A 19,735-nucleotide genomic window follows, 5' to 3' on the forward strand; every position below is an offset into this window, starting at 1 on the left:
GCAGCCTCCTTCTTCTTAACTATATCCAAGGTATATCCCTTTACATATCAAAATGTATCGACAATATCTTTTCCTCATGGAAAACCCCAAAAACATGTAAAAAAAAATGAATAAATAAATACAACACATTTCAACATTCATTCAAACTAAAGTACTCTTCCTGATGGATGGACGAAAAACCAAGGCGGAAAACTAGAGAGAGGAAAGACTATCAACTACCAGGGGGAATTTATTTAATACAGTAAGCGGAGGAGTGGCACTCTGGCTGCTGTCTGTTCCAGCTGTACCTACTTAGAGAATGAGCTAAGTCAAAAGTCCCCAACCCTTTTTTCCCCCCTGGCTTTGCACCCAGTTACTAATATGTCAGGGAGCTACCTCACCGGCCAGACAGGAAATCTTCTGCTCTTTCTCTTCCCCCCCCCTGCTCTCTCCCTCGTTCTCTTTCTCTCAATCCTTTTCTCTCCAGCTCTCACTCTCTCTCAAACCCCCCCCCCCCTCTCCAGGTTTACAGTCTGCTGAGTCTGTTTTCTCAGGAAGCTCACTAGTGATTACATGGGAGATTGATACGTATGTGATTGTTTGTGTGTGAGTGTTTGTATGCGCACTGCAGATGGGGGTGAACAGCAAGCAAAGTTAATTGAACACACATTTGTGGTTTGAACATTGTCTTCTGTTATGTTCTGTTATGTTCTGTTCAGTGGATAATGGTGGTCTCAGGTTATGTTGAACTGTGTGTGTGTGTGTGTGTGAGAGAGAAGTGTTTCCTGATTGTTTGTACATATTAATTGCATAGTCTGTGTTGACACAAATGTCTATGCCTGTTAGGCATAAACAAACAGACACACATACATGCACAACGAGTTCATGTTTGACAAACAAGTTAAACACACGTAACATATGTTTATACCTGCCTATAATTATTGAGATTGAATTGAATATTCTCATAGACTTTCTTGTAGTAGTACAATTCCTCCACTTCATCCGACCACCTAATTTCCAACATGAAACATTCTGTAAAGATTTCACATACTGTATACTATAGCATAATTAAGTTGGCCGGAGAACAACGCACCAAATCCGAGAGGTCCTTATTAGACAGGTCCTTATTAGTCCAGTCATTTTAAGCTAAAATGGGGTCAACCTAGAAAAAATTACAGAAGCAAACTCAACTGATGCATCATCAATATGTCCTGAGTAAGGAAAAAAAAATCCCAAAAGAATCCCATAAGGGGAAAGTTTCGAAAAATACCCAAATATAGGCTAATCATACACCCATTCTTTTTCTCATGTAAATAGGGTAAAAAAAATTAAAATTTAGATATCACCATGAAAATCACTCAGTTGATTACTTACATCAAGACAAACAAAAAATGTATTACAAGTTTTTGGAAATTGTTTGTTAACATGAGCATAGGGTGCATAATCTAATTACGTATGTGCTAATTTGCATGAATACCATTAACAGATCTAAACATTGGGTATAGCCAGGTGAAAATGTCTTGTTGAATCTTGTTGACATCTTACAGTAAAAGACTATAGAGGCAAACAAATGTCACCATAAGGGGAAGAGATTCAGTCATTCATTCAAGGTCCACTCACTAAGCTGTCAGGTAAGAAAGATTGTTTGATCCAGCCACTTTTTATTTTACCTACCTTCTGTCTTCTGCATTCTCTTGTCTCCTGTTCTTCCCTCAAACTCATCCCCCAGAAACAGTCCCACGCACCCAGCCCCAAACCCCATCTCTACAATAATAATTAATAAAGGCTGGTTTAATGTATTTCTTCCTGCCTCTATGTATTAATGCTCATGGGTAGCCTAAATGGGTTCCATTCAGACCTTAACATTAAGTCTTTTACTGTAAGATGTCAACAAGATTCAACAAGACATTTTCACCTGGCTATTCCCAATGTTTAGATCTGGTGTTTATGCAAATTAGCACATACGTAATTAGATTATGCACCGTTTGCGTAATCAACTCAGTAATTTTCAAGGTGATATCTAAAGGTTAAAATGTTTTAACCTATTCACGTGAGAAAAAGAATGAATAGGCATATGAATAGGCTATATTTGGGTCTTTTTCGAAACTTTCCCCAATTGGATTCTTCTGGGCTTTTTCCCCCCATACTCAGGACATATTGAGGATACACAATCAGTTGAGTTTGCTTCTGTTGCAATTTGTTTGACTTTTTTCCTAAAATGACTAGACTATATGGACACGCACTCTATAACTCCGTCATAAGACTCTTTAATCACCCATGTGACCCCGTGAAGAGAAAGCCTGTCGGGCCCACCACCACAATTTTAAACTACTTCTGCGTCGAAAATGGTTAACAAAAATGTTTTGTTGTGCTGTTTGTTGCCCCAAAAACAACTGTATTAATTTCGCTGTTTGCGAGAACACCTGCAAATAATGTGCCGTGAGAAACAGGCAATTATGGACCAAATGCTCGTTGATGGAAACACAATTACCCACGCACCGATATAGTTCCCTCTGGAGTTTTCTGCGCCTTGCTGTTTCAGCACTAAACGTCTACCATTACCTTGCCTACGTACGCATTACCTGCATGAAGAATGAAAGGGAACTATTGCTTTACCTTAGCAAAACTCATGTTTAAACTCTTGTACACGTACACACCAACGGGGATCAGTCCATTACATGGATATCCTCGGCGCAGTTAAAGTGTGCTAGCTCGATATTTGTGCCTTTTGAAACGTATAGCTATCGTCTTTTAACCATCACTGCTAAGAGAGACTTCCACTCTCAAGTTTCATTCGGAATGACAGTCAACTAGGGAACATCTGACCTATGACTTGTTGTGATCTCTTTGGAACCAATATGACCACGCCCCTTCGGAAGCCACGTGCTTCTTGCTTTGCCGCATAGGTCATGTGACAGGGATGGTTTACTTCCTGGATCACTTGTTTTTTGAAAACGATACATTCTGGACAAAACACATTTGTACGTTTGAGGGATAACGCTAATATACGATAACGTGACATATGTTAAATAAATAAGCAGGATTAGCTGTGGCGTTTGGCTTGTCACATTAGATACATTGTGCCAAAGAAAATCTTACTACGTGAAAAAGCAACTGTATGCTAACGGTAGCTAAAGGAAAATCTAATGTCGATATTTTGTATTGGTGATATGTCATTCGTTATAGACAAAAACTATAAATAACTAGACTAGCAGAAGCATTTACGGACAGAGATTGGGTCTTGTCTTTTCCTTACGGTAAGCATCGTGAAGTATTTTGACGCGTACGCTGTCTGCTGAGTTTCGTTTCATCTGACTGCAAGCAAGATGTCGAAGTACACAAGTTTTCCTGAACCATCCGAGGACCACAACCCATTCCAGGTGATTAGTACAAAAATGCCAGCGGTATCTAATTGTATTTGCATGTGTTGCTCTGCTTGGTTGATGGAAGACATTGATTCTCGTATTGTCATCATATTTATGTAATGCCAGGCATGCTGTTGCTCATATGATATGGTTGATCCGCCCTTATGTTATTCCAACTACGTAGGCCTACCAATAAAGAAAACTACCCATGCCTTACACATTATGATCCATACACCTTAGTATAAGTATAAATGTAAATATGGTAGCTTACATTTCTTGCGTGTTCTGGTTTCTTATTTAGGATCCTGCAGTAACACAACATAGCAGCAATACGGGATATGCCACACTGGACCTCTATAATCCCTTTGACAATAAAACTGGGGTAAGAACACAATCCTTGGGGATATTCACATTTTTAAGATGAAGAACTATTTTAAATGACTCAAATATGCTCTAATGTTTGATATTGTGCCTTCATTACATCTTTATGCTGTACATCCCCAGGCCACTTATCCCCTTGGGAAGACCCATCCATCTGACAAAATAGCAATAATACAAATTTCTAATCACTGAACTCCTTCTCCAGCCCCCTCCTCCGCCATATGAGGCCACATCCCCCACCCCCCCCTCTGTACCGGCACAAACCCCCCCCAGCCGCACCACGCCCACCGAGGCTCGCAACTATGGCTCCTACACCTCCCAGGTATGCAGAATGCTGGACCCATGGTACACAGAATGGGTAGACTCCAGACTAGTACGTCATAAAGTGGCAACAGCAATGTTCACTGTGTTAACTTCTTAGCAAGACACAGCTAGGCCACTAAAATATAATGGTGCCAAGTACAGATATAAGTTGTCCTTTTTTCACATAACCGTTTCCAATTTCAATCAATTAGAATTATCATCCTTGTAGTAGTATGACAAAAAAGACTTATATACATACATACATACATACATACATACATAAATAACAATTAATTATAGTGAAAAGCCATTGGGGCAAACCATAGAAACAAATGGAGTTTGTTTTGAATCTATTAGTGCAACTTTACTAATCTTAGCACAAAGGAAACCTCCATAAACAACTCTGTTGGCACTGCAGTGCACTGCACAAACCATTACTCTTAGTTGTCCTTAGTAATACAATGGTCCTAACACAGTCAAGCAAAAGCATTCATACAAATTCTAAATAGTTTTCAGGCAAAGTGAAGACACACACATGCATGCACTTGCACAATATTGATCTCGGCACTCCATCTGTTGAATCCTGCTTGGATAAAAATGGCAAAAGAGCTTAATTACACAACAACAGCCCCCGGTCTGGCTGCATGGCCACTGACGGAGAAGCATGGTGTGTGGTTTGTAGCAGGCGGCAGTCAACGCCACAACAGCGGAGCTCTTGAGGAAGCAGGAGGAGCTGGAGAAGAAGGCCCGTGAGCTGGAGAAGAGGGAGCGGGAGCTGGAGTCCCACGGCCTCGGACCTGGAGCCTGTAAGCCAGGGGTTGCTTGCTGGGCGTTATAGAATGTGTACTGTACAATGTTTTATGAAAACTGTTTATTTCATGGACCTCTTTCAGTCAATGTCATGATTACTGGTCATAGCAAAGCAACAACAACAAACAATAACAATGATTAGCCAATGAGAAACGGGAACGCTATAAGTGCTGCCAGCCAGGAAATGACGTCACGTTCTCGCTAGAGCAGGTCGGTCGTACCGGCATACCACACAATGGATAGCACCATAAGGGTGTTCATTTCCACCTAATAAGAAATTGGGGAACTAGGAGAAACAGATGATTTATCGTGAAATTTAGCAAATTAGATCCAGCGACTTTATTTGCATTATTTTGAAAGCATGGTTGTTCTCCTTAGATGGCATTCTACCATTCCAGGGTATAATACAATCCTTGTTTATTTGTTACGGTTTGATGAGTCACATCCTGAGAGACGGTTTTCTCCAGCACCACCTTAATGTGAGATAAAGACGATGTTATTTGTTTTTAGGGGAATTACTGGGGAGAAAAAGTAACAGGGATTTGATGACATGTCTAAACTTTGGACACTGTACTATAGGTAAAAACTAAACTCTCTAACCTTGGTGATTACCTGAATAATCCATATAAATAAAAACTTTATAACTGGTAAGCTGGAAGACTTTCTAAGGAAAACAACAATGCTTTCAAATGACATTTCATTACTGGACATTTCATAGACATAGTATGTAAAAAAATGTATATATTGTCTTTTGAAATGTAATAGAATAAATGCTGTACTTTGTCCTTTGACCTTTTTTCTCTCTCGCGCCACCATAGCTCGTCAGAACAACTGGCCGCCATTGCCGGCGTTCTGCCCTGTGGGTCCATGTTTCTACCAGGACATCAGCCTGGATATCAGCCAGAGCTTCCAACGCACTGTCACCATCATGTACTACTTCTGGATGTGTGAGTTCTTTGTTCGCTATTACATTTATGGGGGAGCCTGGGGGCTACAGCCATTAGAGTGCAAACCATGTAGTGGGCAAGCCTTGTAGAAAACCAGGTTTGATTCCCACCTGTGTTGCATGCCTTTCTCTCCTTCTTTCTGTCTTCAATCTCCTGTCCTCCAAGGCATACAAAATCCCTACAGTAGTAGGGATGGAGGAAGTATAAAAAAAACATATTCATAGTTTAAGTAGTATAAATGACTATCATTTGCATATGGTGGCCTGTGGGGGGTTGTTTCTCATGTAGTTGACGGATCTCAAATCAAATGAGATGTTTGTCTTTCTGGCGCACACCATTTCACAATTTAGAGCCAGCAATCGGGAAAATGGACCAGGACGATGACTCAACAATAAGTCACTTCTGCTCTCTGAAGTGAGCTTGTTGTCATGATTGGAGTGCAGAAGGGGGTTGGAACTGTCTGGTTAGGATCCCTTGTCCGTCATCTTATTTTTCAAAGTAATTTTACAAAGTAAAGTAAATTTAAATTATAACTTATGTACTTCCTAGTACTATATAATACTTGGTGGTTGAAAGTGCATAATTCCGCCGTTGAGAAGTTATGGTCCTGTTTATTGGCAGCTGCTCCCTTTGCAACCTTTCCTAGATTCTGTATTTTTTTAGCTCACCATCATATTGTACCATCATGTGTCTGGGGTGAACAGTGATTTTTTTTTTGTATGCTCATCACATCTAGGCTACACATATCTCAGGTTGGCTAGACATACACCAAAAATGGTGATATATTTATATAGTGTAGGTCGAGACGAGATTCGATGTACTTTTACAGTTGCACCCAAGCCGAAATATCAAGCATCTTATTGTGCAGACCATGACGAGTACCATTAGCAGCAAAGGGTGTCAAATCAAACCTTGTTAAAAGCTGATGTAGGAATCTTCATGGACACACATTGATGTGTTTAAGTAAATGTAATCGTTCTATTGTGTTGGTAAAACCGCTATGGTTAGGAAATGTGTATCAAAAAAGAAAACGCTGCTTCACAATGCCTGACAATTCTTATTTAGAACAAAAACTAGGGATGCACCGAAATTTCGGCCAAAAATAAAACACTTTTATCACCGAAAAACACGGCAGAAACAGGAAATTGTGATGACGCAAACAAAAACCGCGGCCAGCACACGCTTGTCTGGATAAGCGCCTTTGCGCCAATATAATATATAGTGAAACATTGTGAAACATATGACACCTCTAGCTAAATGTAGTAATCTAGAGAACCAGCTACAACCTTGTTTTCATCCAAACGAGCCGTCTTTAGCGACGGCTTGCTATGAGACAGCTTCTATGAGCTGTCGGCTATCAGCCGAGTTTAGGGACCGTCCGCAAAGTGCCGACAGCTTCTATGAGCTGTCGGCTATCATCCGAGCTTAGGGACCGTCTGCAAAGTGCAAAACAGAAAACGGTGTTGTTGTTTTTTCAGTGCTAAATAAATATTTTTATACTTTTAATAATTGTAATTGATTTATTCTTTGAATTGCAATGCCTTGATTTTAGTGAGGTTAGTACACCGTCATAGCTATAAATGCAATGGTAGGCCTACTAATAATTGGCATAATATTAATCGGTTTTCGGTTTTCGGCCTTGGTTTCCTCATTTTCGGTTTTCGGTTTCGGCCAAGAATTTTCATTTCGGTGCATCCCTAACAAAAACCCAAAAGTTTTAACTGAGGCAAAAACGTTTTGCCTCAGTTATTCCACTACCAATGGTATTGGATGTTGATATGGGAAGATAATGGAATGCATTTCTACTTTTATTGAACTTTTGAAGCTCTTCTTACATGTATAACTACAATCTAGTGTTTAACTATCCAGCAAACATACAGACTCTCTTGGTACTCTCTTTTTGGTACTCTTTTACTCCCTGTTCTCTGGGTCCCCCTCCAGTCTGTGCTGCTACTCTGCTCTTCAACCTGGTCTCCTCACTGGCAATGTTCATCGTGGACCCGCAGGGCGGGGTCGGCCTGGGACTAGCCATTCTTTGGGCTCTTCTCTTCACCCCCTGCTCTTTCGTTTGTTGGTACAGGCCTGTGTACAAGGCCTTCAGGTGCGTACCATCGCTACCCCTTCAGGCCCAGATACACTTAAAACTAAATCGGAAATGGTGTTGTTGTGTTGACAAAATGGCCCCACATTGAACACCAGTTCAAAAGCAAAACTTTCTGAGATTGTGAGGGATTATGCGCATTTCTATGGACACTCAAGCAGGGACGACAAGGACACTTGGATGGTAGTTAATTATTTGCTTCATTAAACTAACAGCCCATGCATCGCAGTGACTATATTGTACCCTGTCAAAATGGCCATACACGACAACCGTTTGTCAGCCTATGCAAACACCAATTTAGATTTAGTTGTAAGCATATCAGCCTTTCCAGTGTTTGCTCTGAAGTGTTTTCTCTTTGCTATCTTTACCCTTTTTCTCTGTGCTGCACCTTTTAGGACTGACAGCTCCTTCAACTTCTTTGCGTTCTTCTTCATATTCTTTGCCCAAGTGGTGGTCTTTGTAATCATGACCATCGGGATACCAGGATGGGGGTTCAGGTATGTGTGATACGATTTTTCCACCGAGATATATGTAATGCCTTTTATAAACATATACCAGAAAACACTTTATTATGGCTTGAGTAAATAATGTCAATCTGGTCTTGGAGTGTGATCTTAAAAATTGGCAAATCACCTGCTTGAAAACCCAATTTACATGTAGCCTTTTAGCGGACTCTTGTATCCAAAGTGACTTAAAAGTGAGGCTGATAACATTCATAACATTAAATTGAAACTGAAGTAACAGCTTCAGCTTATTTTTTTATCTAGCAAGTGTTTCTGGCATGACTTGATAGAAAATGAAATCTTAATTTGAATACAAATTTTTCTTCTTTTCCGTTCTCTTCTCTTCCATATCTAGTTTCATCTTACGATAGTTATTCAAATTACATAATTATTCAGCACATTTTTACAGATTAATGTAATTTAATTTGGGCAAGAAACCATTTGAAAGGGATTGTTCCCTTTCCCATCATGTGTTCAAAGAAGGGAACTTGCTATTGCATCTGCATGCCCTGTATTGGAGTGACGGTTACTGTTTAATATAAGGATAGTATTATTCTGCGTGAAGTGAAAAAACGTCAGTACTGCATATACAGGGGCTTTGCCATTACTAAAGTTTGTGTCAATTCATCCCTCGTATGTAATTCCAGAAACTTGATTAGCTCGTTCTGATTATTTTGGTCCAGGTAAACAACCGGTGGGTTATTTGCGTCCAAGTCAACATGCTCTTGAGTCCATCTGTCTCTCCCTCTCTTCGGTAGCGGCTGGATCGTGAGTCTGGCAGCTCTGAAGACCAGCGTTCCAGTTGGCGTGATCATGATGATCAACGCCATCTTCTTTACTGCTCAAACAGCTTTGGGCGTCGTCATGCTTAAGAAGGTACTGAAGTTTATTTTCAGACATGGACATGTTATGCCCAAGGATATCGTCATGTTTATTTTTAACCAATTCAGTCCACATTCCACTGATTTAAGACTTTGATTTGAGGAAACCAGTGTCAAGCAGAACTTATTGTCATATATTTTGAAATATTAAATATTCTTGGATTTATAGGTTACCTTTCCTTATAGCTTTAATTGGTTTCCTTAACAAAACAACAACAACATGATAATCGCTACAATGCTGTAGATCAACACCTCCAAGCCTTTGTTAGCAAAATCTACCTGTGGGCACATTTTCCACATGCTCTGTCCTATTAATTGAAGCTGTGGCCTAGTGGTCGCCCCGTAAAGCTATCAACAGAAACAGTCCAGTGAATGGCCTCCTGACTCACGTTCCACATATCGGTTACACACACTGCCCTCACACACAATGGGCCTGGCACCGTGAACAACTGCTCAGTGTATCAACTCCCTCTCCTTTCACCCTCCTTCCCACAGGTACACTCTATGTACAGGCAGACAGATGCCAGCTTCCAGAAGGCCCAGGCCGAGTTTGCCACCGGAGTGATGGCCAATCAGGTTGTGCGCAATGCTGCCACCAACGCTGCCCAGGGGGCCTTCACTGGCCCTCGATAGAGCCACATAGAGAAAGAGCAGGAGAGAGAGAGAGAGAGAGGGGGGGGGGTGACAGAGACAGAGACAAAGAGATAGAGTGCTTAGGTCCAGTGTGGAGTGGGCCCTTGATCTGCTGCCCATGGGATCTAGTTTTCCCCTTGAATTTCCCACCCTACGGGTCCTTGGCATTTTTGTGTAGGATCAAAAATGCTGCCCCTTTGGGGGCAGCGAGTGATCGTTGCTGGAGTCGTATGTGTTTTGTAAAGGTGTACAGGACAAGGTTTGCAAGTGATCAAGCCATTCATTTAAAAACAACTGGAATCACAGCAGCAATGATAGAAAAGTGGTGTTTAACGCTTTTAAAATATTTATTTTGAAAGCCATACGCTTTTAAGATTGGAGTAAAAGACTGTTGTATAGTATTGTCAGACATGTTTTTTTGACCGCTGTTTATGGATGCAGGGTTTACTGGGTGCCAATAAAACAAGGTACTATAATGCCTTGGTGTTTTCCTTTCTAAGATGAACTTCTTACACTATGTCTGGTTAGTATGGCAAACTGTGTTTATAAGAACCAAAGGCTGATGCTGAATAATTTAAATTGTGACGTAATTATGTTTAATTCATCACCATTCAAGTGAATGGTTTAACTTTATTTGGATATTAACCCTACATTGCTGCCCGTACACACATTAACACGTTGCTTTATTATTTTTCCAAAAGAGAATGCCTGTGTACCATATTGCCAAAATGTGTTGTAGTCTAACTGCATATTAATGTACCTGTCGTTTTTGTTGTGATATCTGTATTTTTTCTGTTGATGCTGTTTGTATGTATTATGGTTGTTAAAGATTGCTAACACTAATGCATTTTTGTTTGAATAAAGAGATGACATGCTGAATGTTGACTCAGTTTTTGACTTGAAGAATTTAAATTGAATATCATTTCCTTTCAGTTTGCAGCGATCATATGATCTGAACAAGGTCTCCATTTTGGTTTAGTGGCGACCCCTACGTACAGTAAGCCCAAACATACAAGAAAACTACTTGTTCTTTTGACAACTTCTTACATACTATGTAATTTAACGCTATTTACGGGAGGTAGTAGCTGAGTAAAAATGGTGTAAAAAGAATCCCCAAAGATACTTATTTATAACTTATATTATTATTTATAACACAAAATACGGACTCAATTTAAAAAAAAATCATCACTCGATACATTCTTCATAGCGGTCTTGTAACACATTTAAAACCTATTGGTCTGTGTTTTTTTTTAAGACGGCATGAACTGCATTATATTGTTCATATACCAGATAATGTTAGGAGATAGAAGTGTCGGAGAACGGAAAGCAGCCGCCATACGGACCCTGTCAGTGACAGGGTGGCGGTGTTGTGAAGATGGCGGAGGCAGCGGCGACACCACAACACCGGTTCTTCTGCCACTGCTGTAAATGTGAAACAGAACCAAAACTCCCGGTGAGTTCATTTGAAACAGTGTCATTGCACGACGTTATATTCTATAGTCTGGCCATTAATTGACGCGTCCGTTCAACAGTTGGTAAGCTCCGTCTCTGAAAACATTCACATGAAGTACGTTATTAGCTGTGAGCCAGACTTGGATCCATTTAAAAAACTATCTATATTAATTTGGTATGAACAGGCGTCGTTTTATAACGTTAGCTGTAAGTATGTCGTAAAGGCTACATAACGGTTTTACGGTTTCACGAATAACATTAGTCGGGAAAATCGGTCGATCCAAGTTTCATTGGTGCCGTTGCCATATTTAGAAGCACTACGGCTGGTCAACTGTCAAACACATGTGAGGAGGATCAGGGGAGGGAGGTGCGCGCCGCATACTACGCATGCTGGCCCGCGCTCCAAATGGCTTGTCGCGCTGTCAAACGACACTTTTAACCACATTACTGTGTCACGCTATTATAGGCCGGCATAGCCCCGCGTTTAGTGTGTGTGTGTGTGTGTGTGTGTGTGTGTGTGTGTGTGTGTGTGTGTGTGTGTGTGTGTGTGTGTGCATTTTTCTGTTGGAGAGGATACACATGATTTGTTTGTTTTTTGATTGATTTCAATTCAAGAATACAATTTGTATTTTTTTGTGAAGGATTTAACATGTCCCCGGTGTGAATCTGGCTTTGTGGAGGAGGTGGACGAAGACTCAAGGTACAATGAACTGATCTGCTCCTCTTTAAGGCTGCACATACCCTCTCTGTCTCTGCTAACTCCATTTGATCTTGCTCTCCAGCCTCCTGACGCAGAGTACGACAGAGGCCAGTGAAGATACTAACCCCCTCTTGACAGAAGTAGGTCAACACGAAGAGTTATCATAAGCAACAAAAACAACCCTATAACACATTTATGAATCCCTAAAATAAACAAAAAACAAAAACGTCTGCTCCCTGTTCATGTTGTGGCAGCTGCTGTTCAGGCAGCATATTTCGCTCCTGGCAGATCCCGTTGTGGCCGACACCAGCCCAGGCCGCGACCACGGAGTGACCGCTGGTGAGCGGATGGGGGGGTCCGAGGTCTCCTCTCTCTCCCAGGAGGCGTCTACAGCAGCAACAGATAGTGGCCAAACTGAACCGACCTCCCACCAACCAGGGCTGGAGCGGAGGTCATCTCGACCTGACCACATGCCTGCAGTTGAGTGGTGGGTTGAGATGGACAAAAAAAACAACCATAAAGAGGTGCTTCCCAACCTTGTGTGACCATTGACCCCATTTGTAGGTCAGAAACTTCTTGCAACCACATTTCTTAACCTTTTAGCTGCATCCTGCTTCTTCCCCCCCCATCTGATCCTAATATCAATGGCCCGGTCAAGTTCTTTGCTCATAATTGCGAATTGATCAATTTAACAATAGTCTGTTCTTTCATTAGGGCCTTTACCCTTCAAATTATTTTTATAAAAAGTGTACCATGAAATATACCCCATCTTCATATCAGGGGACCCCAAGAAGTTGGTCTGACCCCAAGGTTGGGAAACACTGCTTAAAATATCATCAAAGGGTCTAGGTAGATTTAGGTGGGTGTCCTCAGAGTTTACCAAACGTGTATCTTTACAAAGTAATTTCAAACATGGAGGTCATAGAACCTCTGATCAATGATTGCATGTAGGTGTTCTTGGTGAAAACGACTTTGAGGATGCCTTATTCTGAAATTACTTAATGACTTGATCAAACAGTTGTTTCATTGGGAATGACTCATCCTCTTTCACTTGGCATCAGTCTATGGCTTGTGGATATTTTAATGTAGTCATACCCGTATAACAGTTGTTAAGTGGTATTATTTTTCTGAATATAGGGAATAACCCAAGATGATGTGTTTGTTTTAAAATATATTCTATTCTTTCTTACTTTCTACTCCGTAGGATTGTGCAGCAGTTCTTGGCTAATTTGTTCGCTAGCAATGGAAACCAAGGTTCAACTCCAGCATCCCTGTAAGTTGGCAGAAAGTAGTGTATAGGAATGTAAAATGTTATAGTTGTTGTTGATTCGCTCATCTTTACTATTGGACAGGCATAGGCATCTACATTCCATTTCCTTTCACAACATTGTCTTTCAAAGCACATTGCTATTTTCTTTTATAAGTATGCTATATATGACCAAAATCATAACCTGAAAATTGCTGATTGGAAACTAATAAAAAACATTGTGTGTATCGTTACACCCCAATTGACACCTTCCCCTTTCTTAACTTGAAGCATATTATTATATACTTAATAATAACAACAACCTCTCTGTCTGTGTTTCTGTTCAGCTCTTCTATGCTCCAATTGCACTCTAACCCAGGAGACTATGCTTGGGGTCAGGGAGGTCTAGATTCTGTTATCACAGAGGTGAGTGAAGTCATCGCTGTCTAGTAACATCCGGCAGTTACACGATGAGTTAGAAAAGCAAGACCAATCATATAGACCCCTCACATCCCCGTCTGTCATTTTCACATTTCCTCTTGAATATTGACACATGTTTCTTGCCTTATGTCTTGACCTCAGAATCTCATTCGTATCACAGAGTGAAAGATTAAGGATATGATTGGTAGATGCATTGGTATAAATTTCATAAAGGACACTGAAGGTAGCTAAGCTATTGACATTTACTAGTAATGAATTGTTTCTGAGCTGAACCTATTTGAATGGCTATTACCGGACCATTATATATTGACTGACTCCTCTTATTCCTTATCTTCTAGTGTTATGCTCTCTCACACACACACACACACACACACACACACACACACACACACACAATATATTTTTTGGTTTATATTGCTCCCCAGTTTTGCAAAAACGTGCAAAACTGCCTACAGTTGCTTCTTTTTTATTTATTTATAATGATTTCTGTGTTTCATAGAACATACATCTTTCTTTATGTCTTTGCTGTTGCACCATCTTTTTATTCACTTCCAACTATTTCTCTGTCCCTTGCAATACCTGCCCCGCCCCTCCCTCCATCCTTAGCTGCTGGGTCAGTTGGAGGGCACTGGTCCCCCCCCCGCAGAAAAGGACATGATCTCATCGTTGCCAACCGTCAGCGTCTCTCAGGAACAAACAGGTGGGGGGAGGGGGGGTTGACAGTGACATTGACATCATCATATGACGTGTGGGCGTCAGACAGCAAGGCCATTTCATGTGACTGCAGAGAAGGATGTTTAAATGACTGTTCTATGTACAGAACATAGAGGATCTGTGGGGCACATTGTGTTTTAACTTAAGCATTTTTTGACATAATATGTGTGGAAATATAGGTCCAAAAGATTGGCTACTCAAAAGCATTAACATTAATATCAATGTATTGCAGGGAGCAATAAGGCCATCTATTATAGCCATTGTTATGGAAATCTTGCGATTTGATGGAATGTACCACACAAACACAAACCAGTGTTGATCATCCATCCATCTATCTTCTCTTTCTTTCCCTTCTCTTTCAGCATGCCGGTTGGAGTGTCCAGTGTGCTGTGAGCGCTATTCTTTAGGAGAATATGTCAGGCAACTTCCCTGTTTACATTATTTCCACAGTGACTGTATAGTACCTTGGCTTGAGCTGGTAAGTATCGTAAAGCATAACTGTAACACAAACAGCTTGACATACACTAGGACCATAGTGTCACTTCAGGGTCAAAAAACCTCTGATTAAGTTCAGTCCAGTTCAAAATAATTGCATAATTGTCCACTAACGATGGTGTCGTCAATAATTTGTCACATTAGGGTGGTGTAGTATTATTGTGGTGCTGTTGCGACTGCTGCCTAGCTTGTTATGCTCTTCATGGGTTTCCCCGTCCCTGCAGCATGACACGTGTCCGGTATGCCGTAAGAGTCTGGACGGAGTAGACAACAGCTTGCCCCCGACGTCAGAGGCCACAGACCAGCCCTCTATCAGACCTGAGCCCTCGGAGAGGCAGACCATCTGAACCACGCAGCCCAGGATGCACGCACACACTTTGCGGTTTTTCAAGAGACACAGCCATTTGTCACAACGCCTCTGTCAACATTTTCACTGAAGTATTAACATAGATCAACCTGTGTCGCTATAAGAACAAGCCTCTCTCAACTCGCAGAGACATTTCAGTCATGTATTCATGTTTACAAGAAGCTGTCTTTTATTTTAATAAAAGCCACGCTGCCTCCTACCCCTTGCTATCTATGTGGCGGAAGAGTACACAGCAATACAGTGCTTGGTGACATGGTTGTGGATGTGCTCTGTCCTTGTTTCACTGGGTGCTCTGTCCTTGTTTCATTGGCTAATATGGATGATTCAGATGCTCAGACGCCAGGAACTTAGCACCACTAAATCACCAGTGACTGCCAAGAGTGATGGAGAATTTACTGAGTTATGAAGTAGCCGTTTTGTACCAAGGCTCTGGGTAAGAGTATTTTCCCAGCAGTTCAGTCGTAAAACTAATTTGACCTACCTTGGGGTCAGTGTTGTCTCCTTTACTTAAAACTGCCATTAAATCCTGACTGTGATCTTGCCCTCTCCTGCTCTCTTTCCCCCTTTTTTCAGATACAATTTGATTTCCTATAGGGTTGCTAAGCATATCTGGTGCTTTGGGGCTTATAAACTCTTTTAGCCTTGAGATGCGATTGTCCTATGCACAGTGATGCAAATCTGGTTTGATTTTTTTTTTTTTTTTTTACTACTGTGTTGAAACTGTCTGAAAACCAGTTGGAATGTGTAATTGAATATCCTCTCATCCTGGGCGGGTTTGGGGACGGGGAAGGGGGACGGTAGACGTGACGCTGGGTCATCAGTGCCACAAGCGCGCGAACCGTTGCCACCAGCTTTCCCCACGCAAGGTTAATTACAAATTCAATACATCACACGTGAATAATATCGCACAGGAGACCTTCGTGTACTTCAGATTAAATTTCCCATGGACCGTGGGTAATGAAAATGTAATGAGATATTGTCACACTTTTAACACCAGTACAGTTTCCAATTTGTCCCACACGACCGACATCTGCCCTGCTCACCCTCCTCGGCTCGTTCTCCTCCCCCCTCCGTCGTCTCCCTCCCTCCCTCCACACTGAGAATGCCCGTGTTGTACTGACAGTAACGATACGGGCTGAGCAGACATGGAGGCCCGATTGACGAGCAAGGCCCATTCTGACACATCTACGCCCAGCTAACCCAGTGTCGGAGACGATTTTGGAGATTCTTGGAGTTATTACGGATACCAACTTCTGTAAGGATGATAGGATTTCGGGCGAGGGTGAAGGAATAGGAGGCGATCCATTTCGGGTCTCTGTTGATTCAACGCAGCCGCCATTTTGTTGACAGTTCGTGTTTTTTAATAATGACACAGCGCTGCATCTATTAATTTATCTTATATAAATACGCATGACACTATATTGTTACATGTACTTTGTGGGTTTAGACAGGACAATTGTCTCGCACCTTTGTTTACGTGTCTATGTGGTTTGCTCGGCTGGCTAGAGCGCTAGGCTTCACAATATTGCATCGTTAGCCCTTAGCTGCGCTCCAGTAGCACGAGTCCCTAATGTGACGGAGATGCGAGCTTCTAGTCATCGGATGTTGTCATTTATGCTGGATTTGGATGTATTGCAATGCTCCAAGATATTTTACCAATTTCCCTGTATTGTGCATACAATATAGATTGCAACTGTGGCCCTGGTACATCCAGTCTATATTGTATAATGTTAGCATAGGCATGGATTGCTAGCCAGCGCGAATGCCATTGATACTGTGTAGCAAGCAGTCTATTATTGGACGAATGGTCGCTACTATCATGTAATAACCTAAACAGACCATTTAAACACATAGGTTATAACACGGGACGATTGCCAACGCCATCCTTGATAGATCATAGTCCTGACATCTTGTTGTGTTTGTATGAGAATAAATTGGGGAATGAAGCGTGTTGACATTCCACCTACTCCATCACAACTTTCGGATTGGGGTGTCAGGATAGAAAACGTGTATCGTACGTTGCTGTGTTATTTGTGTCTTCGTGTTAAACGTGCCGTTTATACGATTACAGTTTATATTGCAGTCCCCGTGCATCGGAATGTGATAACCTATTTGGCACGTCTTCAAAGGACGGTGGGATGAGTCTCGCTTGCATACGTGGGCGATTAATAGTCGCTTCAGATCATATTGGGGCTAGTACGCGCCTCTAATTATAGTATGTTGGAGATCGGCTGGACATTTCTGATTATTTTATCTTTTGATTTGGACGAATCAGTACTCGGAAAGTGAACTATGTGGCCACAACGTTGACACGTACGACGAGAAAAACCATACCCGAATAATGTGAGCACCGTTTCTGAACGATCGCAGAGGTAAGTGACAATGTTTCACAGTTGTATTGATTCTTGGTCTATTCTTGTGTATTCGGTTGTCATTATCATAACAGCCACAGGTAATCTGAAGCTTTACTAGATTAATTGATTGTTTTAATAAATGTTGATACAAATACAATGCAAAAATTAACACGGGGCTGACATTGGACATCACAAGTGATCTCGGCTTTAGTTGTACATGTTTCCGTTACTTATCCTTGCATTACAGTATGCATTTTGTTTAATTATATATAATAATAAAATCGAACTATGTATAACTGTGGCTGTGTGTCTCGTAAGGCAAAGCTGCAACTAAATGGCCCACTTAAGTTCAACTGCTATTACCACCTGTCATCGACAAGGCGGGTATATAAGGCTTAAATACCACTCTATCTATGAAGGAGTTATTACCAATTTGACATGCACTTTTTGCCAAAACAATGACAAGTGAGCAAGCCGCAAAGTGTCAGTGTCTCCGGGATGGTTACGCATCTGCTGTTTTGATTGACATCCGCTAGTTTCGGGGGCCCTTCAGGCTGTATCCTCGATTTGGTACCCTCACCTTGCCTTCAATCCCATCTATATATCCGTCTCTGTATGGTTGCAGTTAGTGGTTGCGATCTTGTTCTATATTAGGCCTATGCAAGGAACGGCCATGTGCTACCTGCCAGCACCGCGCGATATTGTCTTTGGAAATAACATGGGGATACATTGCTGGGCTCCAGCACTTCTGTGAATGATGTGGGGGTGGGTTCGGTCCATTTCCCTTTGCCCAGAGGAAATCAGCAGAACAACGTGTGCAAAAGTGAAAGAGGCAGTGGACGGAGGGAGGGAATAAGGGGAGGGGAGTGATGGGAGGGGGCACGCGGGAAGTTGTTTACTACGTTCCATCGCTTTCATTTGCCGTTGTTTCAAAATCTATCTTAATTTGTAATGCCGTCTTGCTCCTGGCCCTTCTAGACACATTTTATATGTAACAGTTATATCTGTTTTAACAGAATCTACAGGTTATTGATATTGTACATAAACAGACCTTTACTACTATTCATGTTTATTCATGTTTATATCAGTGTCACTGCTGAACTATTGTAGACCAATTGAATGCATAATGTCTAGCACTCTTTGGGGAGTAAAAAAAACCTACAGCCAAAGAAACAAGATGCTGTAATACCAAATGCTTATCAAAGATGTTAAGCTGTCTCAAAACGGAAATAGGGCTTGCGATCGGATTGCTTACAGGAGAACAAACACCGGTACATAGATTAGTTAAGCATTCTAGACGTTAGAAGTGCGAGGGTCGTTTTGACTCAGTGCAAGGCCTGGGGCTATTCAGTCACCTGTCAGTTGCCTTCTCACTAGCCAGGTTCCCGAGTGGGCTTATTTTTGGTCGAGCCGCTGTAAGAGCAGCGGATGCAGCTTGGCTGGCTCCAAGTGATATAAAAGAAACGGCAAACATTTGTCACTTGTAGAGAGAGAGAGGGATTGAGGGAGAGAGAAGGAGCGTGAGAGAGAGAGAGAACGGAGCTTTGGTTCGGTTGCGGTGGGGGTGCAAAAATGTGTTTTGGATTAAAGTAGGGGGAACACAGTGACTTTAGTCTGTCCGCTGCGCTCCTGCTCGCCTTCCAGGTTTGGGCGTAATAGAAGAGAAGGGAGAAGAGAAGGGCTTACAGGGAAGGGTCGACGGAGCGGCGAGATTGATGGAGTGCTGGGTAAAAGAGGGAGGTGTGATTTGAGCGTTGTGGTATGTGGAGCAAGGGGTTGGGGTGGAGGGGGGCGGGTGGAGTTTAGAGGGGAAATGGAGTGAGTAATTGAAGTAAACACAGAGCCCAGTGGGCGTGGGTAACGGCAGGGCTGTACTCCAAGACCGTAGCTGTGTATGTCATAAAAAAAAAGAAAAAGAAACACCCCAAACACTCAACCCAACCCCCTTCTCTTTCTAATGCCGTCTCCTACGGCCGTAGCCTTCTGCCTTCTCCCTTCTCTCGCTCTGCTCTCACTTTCGCAAGACCTGAGGAGTTGTAGTACAGACTTTCCTCAGGGCTCCA

At 41.8% G+C, this 19,735-nt stretch overlaps 3 protein-coding genes across 5 annotated transcripts in view; all 3 read left to right on the forward strand.

Moving 5' to 3' along the window:
- Positions 1-2,903: 2,903 nt before the first annotated feature.
- On the forward strand, positions 2,904-10,782 carry scamp3 (secretory carrier membrane protein 3). Its single transcript, XM_084484671.1, has 9 exons — positions 2,904-3,359; positions 3,646-3,726; positions 3,931-4,047; positions 4,711-4,834; positions 5,657-5,785; positions 7,727-7,886; positions 8,282-8,383; positions 9,148-9,265; positions 9,766-10,782. Exons 1-9 carry the CDS (start codon positions 3,306-3,308, stop codon positions 9,901-9,903), a joined length of 1,023 nt encoding a protein of 340 aa, XP_084340797.1. The 5' UTR covers positions 2,904-3,305; the 3' UTR covers positions 9,904-10,782.
- A 440-nt stretch (positions 10,783-11,222) lies between these two features.
- rnf115b (ring finger protein 115b) lies at positions 11,223-15,860 on the forward strand. The gene is made up of 9 exons (XM_084485108.1): positions 11,223-11,356; positions 11,997-12,055; positions 12,138-12,195; positions 12,310-12,542; positions 13,260-13,328; positions 13,649-13,727; positions 14,349-14,442; positions 14,819-14,934; positions 15,176-15,860. The coding sequence occupies exons 1-9, from the start codon at positions 11,279-11,281 to the stop codon at positions 15,296-15,298; spliced, it is 909 nt and encodes a 302-aa protein (XP_084341234.1). The 5' UTR covers positions 11,223-11,278; the 3' UTR covers positions 15,299-15,860.
- Positions 15,861-16,431: 571 nt separating this feature from the next.
- The window catches only part of ash1l (ash1 (absent, small, or homeotic)-like), a 34,213-nt gene continuing 30,909 nt past the window's right edge, over positions 16,432-19,735 (forward strand). For 2 of the 3 annotated variants that reach the window (XM_084484386.1, XM_084484388.1), the window contains exons 1-2: positions 16,432-16,573; positions 17,594-17,690. The gene's annotated coding sequence lies outside the window, so the exon portion shown is untranslated. The remainder of the gene's footprint in view (positions 16,574-17,593; positions 17,691-19,735) is intronic. The other variant, XM_084484387.1, reaches the window with a different exon arrangement.

Source organism: Micromesistius poutassou, assembly GCF_964030765.1.
Source record: "Micromesistius poutassou genome assembly, chromosome: 20".
In the NCBI taxonomy this organism is placed as follows: Eukaryota; Metazoa; Chordata; class Actinopteri; order Gadiformes; family Gadidae; genus Micromesistius; species Micromesistius poutassou.